Genomic DNA, 10730 nt, shown 5'->3' with positions numbered 1-10730 from the left:
GATTTCTATGCGTTTGTCAAGTGGGATTTCTGTTCTGGGAGCGATGATTGTATTCAATTCAATGCTGCCTGCACTTTTATAGGTAATGTACTGGTGTGGAACTGTCTGATTGGTGAGCCAATCACAGTGTAAACTATCAACATGTAACTGTACTCTTGTGCAGCTTAATTTTTTAATTTTATTCACTCTTTCCAAAATCATTTCCAATACTGTGTATATGTGTGCATGATTGTGTGTTATTTCTACGAATTTATATCATTTGCTTTGCCAGGGAATAATGTTAGTGAGTAGGAGATTCCAAAGTTCATTAACAATAGTCCCGCGAAGGGTTGAAAGGTCGCGGACATATAAAAGTTATTTACGTGGAGAAATGTTCTAGTTTTCGTAATATACTTTGAAATTGGGAGGCTGGACATTCATACGAATTACTGTTGCCATAATTTTTCAATTAAATGACGTTAATGTTATTGCTGTTACTGTAATAATATTTTGTAACAAATATTTTCATTATTAAAAAAACAAAACAAATAGAAACACTCTATGGTAAGTTTACAAAAAGTATATAAATACAGCATACATGTTTGTTAATGATATGATAAGGTTTTATCTGCGTAGCAATATTAATAGGCGTTTATTTCATGCGATCTTGAAATTCACAAGAACTTATTTAATATTGTGTAAATAAGTGTGTGTTAAATTACTATTTTCATAATCTTGTGTGTGCAGAAAAAGTTGATCTAATAAATAAAGTAGGTTTTATATAAATTGAGAAAACATTAACGTTTTTATTTAACACAAATGAATTAATGCATAAAATCAAATCAAAACAAATATGTCGTTTTAGCAATTAAAAAATTATACACTAATGTTTCACATTATCGTTAGATATACAGTACCTTCCAAAAGTATTCACCCCTGCCAATAATGTCACATTTTGATGAAATACAAAGAACATAAAAAAAATTAATGAACTTGTTTTGATTCAAAACTCTAATGACCAAACTTAACACTGTTATATGTGAATGAGCTTGAATGTCAGCGAAACCCGCAAATAATATATATATATGTATTGAAATTTGCTGATGATTGGTGGAAGTACCTTTGGCAGTAATTATTGCTGTGAGTCTTTATGGATATCTCTTTACAAGTTTTGCACAATAGGATGGTGTGATTTTTGCTCCAGTTCTGACAAGTTCGTTGGGAATCGTTGATTGACTGCAATCTTCAAGTCTCGCCATAATTTTTTTATTGGATTCAAATCAGGACTTTGACTGAATCACTCCAGGACATTCATTTTCCTCTTTTGAAACAACTCTAGTGTGGTTTTGGCCTTGTTCTTCGGGTTATTGTCCTGCTGACATGTGAATTTTCGAGCCAGTTTTAGATTCTTGGCTGATTCAAGCAGATTTTCCTCTTGGATTCGTCTGTACTTTGCACCATCCATCTTCCCCTTAACGCTTACAAGATTCCCAGTCCCTGTTGATGAGCATCATCTCCATAATATGATGCTGCGACCATCATGCTTGACAGTTGGGATGGTGTTGACTGGGTGATGTACTGTGTTGGGCTTGTGTTAGAGGTAACGCTTTGAATTTAGGCCAAAAAAGCTCAAATTTAGTCTCGTCTGACCCCAAAACCTTTTGCCACATGCTTGCAGTATCATTTACATGGTTTGTCGCAAGCTCCATACTATGTTTAAGATTATTCTTTTTTAACAATGGCTTCTTTCTTGTCACTCACTCATACAGGCTAGCTTTGTGTAGGAACCGGGATATTGTAGATGTATGAACACTGACTCCCATCTCAGAGACGGAACTTTGCAAATCTTTCCAAGTCACTGTTGGCTTCACAGAGGCATCCCTAACCAGTTTCCTACTTGTCTGACTGATTCATTTGGAAGGGCGGCCTGATCTGGGTAGTGAATGGTTGGTATGAAGCACATTCCACTTCTTAATGGAATCCAGTTCTATCGTGGATAGATTTCATGTATCCTTCTCCTGATCAATGCTTCTCTATCACTTTATCCATGATCTGTTTGGAAAGCTCCTTGGTCTTCGTGGCTGGTTTGTCGTATCATTGTGTGAGTTGTGGCTTGAACAGATGTGTTTACTCTGAAGTCAAGTTAAACCACTTTGATTACACACAGACAGAGACCTTTACATTAATTCTGTGACCTTTCAAACTAATCTTTTGTACCTGAACTGATTACGGCTAAACTAATCTTGCCGTAGCAAAGGGGTTAAATACTTATACAATAGAGAATATTCAAATTTTCTTTGAAAATCTAACTTACTTACATAATATCAGCGTTTTTACCTTTCTCAGTTTGGAGTAGATTGTGTAGATTCTAAACATAATGTCCCATTTGAAAGTTTCATGACTGCATGCTCAGACAACAACAAAATTTGGAAACTTTGTAGGGGGGGGTAAATACTTTTGCAAGGCACTGTATTTGTGTAATTTCAAATCATCAGGTATTACAAATTTCGAGGGAATTTTCTCGTAAAGCTACACAAAGGGATGTCTGCGCATAATCGTCTTTAATTCTGAAGTGACAGACTAGAGGGAAACAAACTAGTCACCAGTAGCCATCGTCAACTCTTATCTAACTGAACAGTAGGATTTGAGTGTCCCTCTTATGCGCACCTACGACCCTAAGTGCGAAGCAATTTTTTGTGACAAAGGACCCTCAGTTTCATAAACAAAAGCACGCCTACATTTAGGGCCCAAATTTTAAATGAGGATACATCATATACGTTTCATACAAAATCCTTACCGTGCTCTTATTGGGGATCTTTTTGTCAAAACTTCAACTGTCCTGTTATAATTTTTTTCTGACTTAATTTTTGCTTCACTTTCATGATGTGTACATAATTATAAGTATTCAGTTTTGATTTGTGTCGTTATAACCGAAGAGAAGAGCGAGATTTATTCTCCTTTCCGTTTCATACGGTTATTGTATCATTTTACAGAATCGTGGAAATGTTTCCGTTTTGTTCTAACGAAAAAAAAGTGTTAACAACTAGTCATGTATAAGAATCAACAAGAGTTAAAGAACTGATGACATATCCACAATTCAAGAGCCAAATTAGTGCCAAACATGATGGAAAATAACTTAGAGGTTAAAAATATTAGGCACATAAGACTAGTAATTTTTCATGATAACATCTTAGAGCTGTAAAAAAGATTTATCACAACAGTCAGACCAATGTACACTCGATGCACTTGCACAAGGTCCCCAGATCAGAAGGGAGCCCCAACCACTGAGAAAATGTACTTCAAAGAGATTCCAGAAATAGCTGTGTATCACAATTACAAATGGCCTAAATAAATAATGCACATAAACACTATTCACTCATGTATGTTTTACAATGCCCAAAATTTTTTACCTTAAATTATAGGTTTGGCTTAGTTGTTGTTAAGCGCAAAGCTACACGATGGGCTATCTATGCTCTCTTCCCACCATGGGTACCGAAACCCGATTTTTAGTGTCGTAAGCCTCTATTTACAGGCTGTCTATATATCACATGATCTGCCTAGCTTAAAGACGGACAGGCAAATTTTTCCATAGTGCAAACCCAAAATTATTTAATCTGGCACTGACAAAAATAGCTTCTTTTAATTTTTTTCCCATTTTTTTTTAAATTTAAAAAACTGAATCATGTTGACTTGTAAAAATGAGTTTACTGAGTTTTTTGTTCATATGTTAAATTTAATAATGTACAATCAAAGTAGCAAATATTTTAAAGTAACTGAGTCTGTAGGTGAAATTTGAATAAGTTTGAATTTTTTTGCAGGCGAGTAAAATGATGACTGAAGCTCAATTGGTCGTTAAGTGCCAAAAAAGTGCTAGGCATGAGAAAACACAAATTAGAAGTTAAAAATGTTAGGCTCATAAGATTAGCATAATTTTGCATGATAACCTTCAAGAAAATGAATAAGATATACGAAGAGGCTTACATGAAATTAAAGAAGTAATGTAAATAAATGCACATATCCATAATATTTCTAACTTTGTATGGTTGGAAAGGAAACGCGTATCGGTGCTACTATACTGTGCGGTCTATTTAGACCGCACGCTATAGCGTAAATATCTTTGTAGACAGCACGCTATAGTAGCACCCGCGTATCTTTGTATTTTCATTTAACAACTCAAAAAATGTTTATTCTATCAATTCGATAAACTGCTGTTGGAGAGTTTTATGTTAGATCAGAAGGTCACATTCGATAGTTTTTACTTATATTAAATTTTTTCACTCTTGAAAACACCCACGTGTATGTTTACTATGGTATAGTTGACCAGTTTTGCACGTTAAGATACGCTTCTATCAACAGAATTTATGGAAAACGATAATCATAGCCAGAAGTACTAAAACTAACGTTGCGCATGTCAATAATCGTTCAGTACATGTACATGTTTTTTTTACTCGTTCACTAAACATTAATCAGTTTCTTTCCTTCTGAAGTCATAAAGTACAGCAGTAAAATGTAGTTTTAAAACCAGGCATATTTTTCTTACATTTTCTTACCCTGGAATAAAAGGTTTAAATATTTAAACTAGACAAATATAATCTATTTTTATAAAATGATTTTAATTCACAATGTCGTTTATTTTTTTCTCGAATGAACACTTAGACCTAAAACGACAAACAGAAAATCCAGCATTAAGAATGTATTGTTGTCCTTCTGTTTATTAATAATAAAATTCTGATTTTGTGCAAGCGAGAACAGCTAAAGCACGAACGTTGCTATTTATTTTTGAGGCGTTAACTGCAATTTTGATATACCAATTCAAGGAATTAAATAAAATATGTTATGTACATTGATTAGAAACCACAAAAATGTACCCTCGACTTATGAACTTTCTTTTAAGTTGAATTAAAACGTCTATGTACCGAATGACATTTATATATTCGTATTTGCAACGCAGAACGTCATTATAATACATGATTCACTAAGACAATGAAAAAATTTATGCACGTATAAAAACCACGTATAAATACCATCATTATTTTCACGAATAACTAAAAATATCAAATCATTCTCCGACACTTTATTCGGGTTTATCGGCAACCTTAAATTACAGTTATATTATATTTAACTCTAAAGTTGCAGAATTGTAAATTAAAACTTATGGCAAAGATAATTGTATATTATAGAGTTCAGAATGGTTTGTTCGAACAGCTTCAAGTAAGACGTGTTCCGGCATGGCCAAGTGGTTAGGGCGCTTGACTCACAATCTGAGAGTCGTGCGTTCGAATCCCCGTCCACCAAATATGCTCGCCCTTTCAGCCGTGGGGGCGTTATATGTGACGGTCAATCCCACTATTCGTTGGTAAAGAGTAGCCCAAGAGTTGGTGGTGGGTGGTGATGACTTTAGTCTTTCTCTGCTAAATTAGGGACAGCTAGCGCAGACAGCCCTCGTGTAGCTTTGCGCGAAATTCAAAACAATCACACAAACAATCAAGTAGGACTAACCACATGTTTTTACAAAATTTCAGAAAGAGTTAAAAAATATAAAGGTTTTCATACTGCAGTTTGGTTCAACTAAGGTGTACGGCAGCGGTAAAAAATAACTTAAACCTTAAAGAAAGACTGCTTGAAAGTATTATCATACACATGACTGACGAAACCTTTAAGTATAAATAATCTTTATTATTAAACGGGTTTTAATCACACATTTAATCTAACTGTATAAATACTCCACTATATCACTAAAAGCTCGTTATTCAATTTAAAAAGATTATATATCTTACAATTTCACCCCATTTTAAAATAAGCATTTTACTTCAAATATAAATATTGTAAATTATTGCTAACACCAATAATTTAAATTTCAAAACTCGTTATTAAATCTTTTTCTGCCAAGCCGAGGAACAAGTTGGGCGTAAAATAAACAATGATACAATTTTTACAGTTTTAGTAGATTGGAAATATTCTCATATACTGTCTTTTAAAAATCCCATTTTTGGTTGATGTGCAAAACACAGAACTAAATTCATAATATTTGGAAACAAACTGGCCAAAAGTATCACTACCGTAAGGTATATAAAACGTAACGGTCAACATAAAATGTCATAATAAAGTACCTTCAGTGAAAATTACCACACAACATGCCATAATATAACACTCAGTAAAGACGACTAATAACAAACGACATAAGGTAACACTTTCTGCAATAACAAATGTGCCATATGCTTGTTGCCTCAAATTTAATTTATACCTCAACAATAGGTTATATCATAGCCACTGCAAACAAAAACTCTAAAATTAAAAATTTTCAAATCTATATCTCACCAACAGATAATTTTATTTTGAAATGTATGTATAGTTTAACCTAGGTGATATTCATGCAGCTCCGAAAGCACATTTAAAACAATTTCATAAAAGTAACTATTTTCATCAAAAGTATTAAATATGCAATCATTGTAATATAATATTCCAAATGATATTTGTCTAGTAAGGATAATTAATTACTTAAATGTAATTAATAATTGATGACATATCAAAATAATTAGCATGACATACTAAAATTTATTGCTTATTCTATAGATTTCAAAAAATATAAAGATGGAATTTAGAAGTTTCTTTCCTACTATATTTTTGAATATAAGAATATAGAAGCTTCGAAACTGAATGAATAGTTGTTTTTACTTTATCATAATCCACTTAGATCCGTGCACATTTGTAGCATAACCTTCTTTCGTCACAGCTTTCACGTTATAATTACATGTTGTGGCATGGCTTTCATGATCTTCTTTACACTTCGTTAGGTTGTCAATTATAATTTTTACTTTATAGCATAATGTTCTTATTTAAATTATTTCATATTCTAGTATTACCTTCTTATGTAACAGATATTGTAGCATTATCTTCTTTCGTAATATATTTCATATTGTAGCATTGTTTTCTTATTCTTCATCACGTTGTAGCATAATCTTCTTGCGTTATAGATTTTCACACTATAATGTAAGCTTTTTGCGTCACAGCTTTTCACACGGTAAAATAACCTCCTTGCGTTATAGCCTTTCCCATAGTAGTGTAAACCTTCTTGTGTCATAGATGTTCACATAGCTTTATACTGAAGCACGAGCGTCGCTTCTTGGCATGAATTTCAGTTTGATGCTTGTCCCAAATCTATGTTCACATTGTGGCATAACTCTTCCATAACATAAACTGCATTTATGATCATTGAGGTTTCTTAGAGTTAAAAATCTAATTTAAAATTCAACAGTTATTTTCTAGTTAGTTCAATCCCGTTTTATCACATTTTATTATAGAAAAAACACACACACAACACCACTTAGTTGTTTCTTTTTCTTTTGGTGAAGCTATTGTACCATCCGCTGAGGTCAAATATGATGACTAGAATTGAGCACCGAATATTGCAAAGTGATTTCACTGCACATAAGTGTTTACTTACTGCCTCGATTCACACCCGTAGATTACATTGGAGTAAAGTTCTTCAGAGTCTGAAATGCCACAAAAAACAGCATAAACCATAGAAGAAGAAAAAAAAGAGGTAATGTAGATATTCCAATGCTGCCTTATACATGTATTTCTTTTAAAGTCAGTAACTAGGTTTAGAGTATGACTACCAACTAGGAAAGTGAGTATTATACTGAACATTAGTATTACATATACAGAAACAAAGTCAACATTGCTGTGTGAATGTGGTCATTACTTAACCTCTGTTGTTAGATATTTTATAAAATATGGAAGTTTATAAAATACAGTAGCGAAATTTTATATTTTGCTTAGCAATATTGTTTTTAACCACGGCTAGTAAACGTTTTCTCCACATAACACTCCTAGTTTTTAGCCGGTATTCTTATCCGTGTAAGTTTTCAGTGTTGATGTCACCAATTTAAGTTAATATTTAAGATAGAAATATAGTTAAACTATTTTGGAATATATTTTGAAGACAAATCAAAATATGTGTTTTTATTAAAATTTGAATAACAACTAACCCCAGGGATCTGTTTTTAGTAATTCTGCAGTCATGTCGTCGCCTTGAGTTGGTGGCTTGTATGTAAATATAAAGATATCTGATAAGGAAATGTTATCTAATTTCATATTTTTTAACGCATTCTTAGATTCCAGCATATAATCCTTGACCCATTTTACCAACATATACTTAAAGACGTTTTAGGCACGTGGATCATAAACGACGTTTTGTAATGATGCAAATGTTTAAACCACCTACTTTTAAATTAAATCATTTTTACATAGAACTGCTGGATAATGAACAATTCTGACAAGGATACCTAATTCTTAAATGCTTCTGTCAGGCGTTCAAAAACATTGCTAATAGTATAAGGTGTACGATAGGGTGCATACTTCTGTTGGAACGTTGACTTCTAATGATTAAAGTTGTTGTTTCTGTTTCTAGACCAAATCGACTGAATGGACTCGTCCATAGTGGAGAACCAACCCCAGATTTTTGAGTTGTAAGTCCATAAACTTACTGTCGGTGACCGGAATATAATAATTAAAATACATATTTATTTAGCAACAATGTGAATTTAGTATCGATTTCAATTTTTATCATATATGCTCAAAAAGTTTCAATTATTAAAAAAACCGTTAACGATACATAGTAGTCTTAAGATTGTCGACTACTTACATATTTGTGTTTTCTATATATTATACAAGCTAGATTTATTTTCAACATTTTGTGATGAAAGAAGAGAATAAAGAAGTGCTGGGTGTAATACGAAATCTTAAGATTTTTCCATTCAAGCTTCTTTTGTACTTCATTTCCTACTATTATAGTTGAAATTTAAGATTTTCTGGGTTTACAGATCCAAACTGCCCGAGAAGCATTAAATACCAACATTATAAAAATTCATTTTATAAGTCAGTCGGTAATTTTTTGTTTTCTAGTTAAACATTCATCTTTATTTGTCTTTTCAATTATTTATTACATCAATTTTATCACTGAAAACAAATTAGATTTTATTTTGTAAACTGTTCATTGATTTCTTAGTCACTGGTGTAACGTTTCATTTGGTACGGTTTTTTCATTACACATTATATGAAGTAAGGATTCACCTGGCTTATGATTTGTTCATTGGATAGTACATGGTGTAAGAATTCATCCAACCTTAATCTTTTATTACACATTATGCAATTTAATAATTTATCCACTGTAAGCTTTTATCACTCCACATTACATGGCATATTGATACATCCAGTACAACAAAATAAATTACTCCCACACACACACACACACACATACATATATATATTTTCCTTTTAATATATTGGTTGTTATTTATTGGCTTCAAAACTTACCCTTATCATTTCCAAAAGTCCGTTTCTCCTTTAACTGGTAAGCAATGAGATCGTTTATACATTCATGTATATAAATGTACTGGTCCTGCATGGAAGAAAGAGAATTGTAACTTTCATAAATTTGTTTGTTTGTGTTAAGCACAAAGCTACGCAATGAACTATCGGCGTTTTGCCCATCGTGGGTATTGAAATTAAAATTTTAGCTTTATAATTTTAGCCTTGAATTTTATAATTAAATCTAAGAACTTTCGGAAGTACGAAATTGTTTTTGCATGATATTACAAGTTAAAGTAATAGGTCGTCAAGAAATTAAGGTCGCTTTTTTTAGATGAAAAAACCGAACACCTTATATATCAAAACAAAACTTTTATTAAATGAAATAGTCTCCATTCTTATCGATGATGCTTTTCCATCTTACAATCAGGTTGTTAATGCCCTGATTAAAGAAATCACTTGGCTTTAACACCTTCCACATTTGCATACGTTTTCACATTAAGATGGTGTTCCAGCGAACGAAAAAGATGGTAATCTGATGGTACCATATCTGGAGAATAAGGTGGGTGGGGGAGAACTTCCCAACCCAACTCCATAATCTTGTGTTGCGTCAAATGTGCCACATCTGGATGTGCATTGTCGTGTAGAATAAGAACATCTTTCCGATTGACGAGTGAAGGGCATTTCTGATAAAAGGCTTGATTTAAACGTTCTAGTTGCTGACTATAGATCTCTGCATTAACAGTTCGCTGTGGATTGAGGAGTTCGAAATGAATTAGTCCTTTGATGTCTCATCGAATGCAAAGCATCATTTTCTGTGGATGAAGTCCAGGTTTTGGGGTCGGATGTGGTTTTTTGTCTAGGACTGAGCCGTTGTTTTGGGCGTTTATTATTCGCATAGAGAATCCATATTTCATCACCGGTGACAATTCTGTCCAAAAATGGTTCGCGCGCGTTACATGCCAGAAGAGACAAAGCAATGTTCACACGTTGGAAACGATGATCATTGGAGAGTTCGCGAGGCACCCAAACACCTTCTTTATGGAGTTTTCCCACATTTCTTAGATTTTTACGTATTTTTTCATGAGAGAATGCAATTTCAGGGCCATTCCACGAGTGTGTTGCCTTGGGTTAAACTCAACAAACATCTTCAGTGCATCAATATCAATTCCAACATGTCGGTCCCTGCCATCACAATTTTTAAGGCTAAAGTCACCTGAACAAAATTTGCTGAATCATCGTTGACACTTACGAACGTTCAAAACATTTCCATAAACTTCTTTGATATTATTTGTGGCTACAGAGGCGTTGTTTCCCTTCTTGTATTCAAAAAGTATTACATGCCGAATGTGTGTCTCGTCGTATGTCATCACTGTAAGGGATTAGAGTATACTAAAGTTTACACATTATATAGGCTATAACGTGACGTTTAGGCGGTT

At 33.2% G+C, this 10730-nt stretch overlaps 1 protein-coding gene and 1 long non-coding RNA gene across 4 annotated transcripts in view; one reads left to right on the top strand and one right to left on the bottom strand.

Annotated features, from left to right (window-relative positions):
• Window positions 1–795: 795 nt before the first annotated feature.
• Window positions 796–10730, top strand: part of LOC111084164 — a 12034-nt gene continuing 2099 nt past the window's right edge. The window contains exons 1-2 of the long non-coding RNA XR_002609420.1: window positions 796–1089; window positions 4480–4481. This is a non-coding gene — a long non-coding RNA (uncharacterized LOC111084164). The remainder of the gene's footprint in view (window positions 1090–4479; window positions 4482–10730) is intronic.
• LOC106475792 (tyrosine-protein phosphatase 10D-like) overlaps window positions 5633–10730 on the bottom strand; it is a 90613-nt gene continuing 85515 nt past the window's right edge. For 2 of the 3 annotated variants that reach the window (XM_022380936.1, XM_013936472.2), the window contains 2 exons: window positions 9298–9382; window positions 6869–7472 (listed from right to left, as the gene is read on the bottom strand). In XM_022380936.1, coding sequence (XP_022236644.1) covers window positions 7420–7472; window positions 9298–9382 — 138 coding nt within the window. In that variant the 3' untranslated portion in view covers window positions 6869–7419. Of the gene's footprint in view, window positions 7473–9297; window positions 9383–10730 lie in introns of all 3 variants that reach the window. The other variant, XM_022380943.1, reaches the window with a different exon arrangement.

The sequence above is a fragment of the Limulus polyphemus genome, unplaced genomic scaffold (assembly GCF_000517525.1).
Source record: "Limulus polyphemus unplaced genomic scaffold, Limulus_polyphemus-2.1.2 Scaffold149, whole genome shotgun sequence".
In the NCBI taxonomy this organism is placed as follows: domain Eukaryota; kingdom Metazoa; phylum Arthropoda; class Merostomata; order Xiphosura; family Limulidae; genus Limulus; species Limulus polyphemus.
This window is presented reverse-complemented; position numbering and strand designations above follow the sequence as displayed.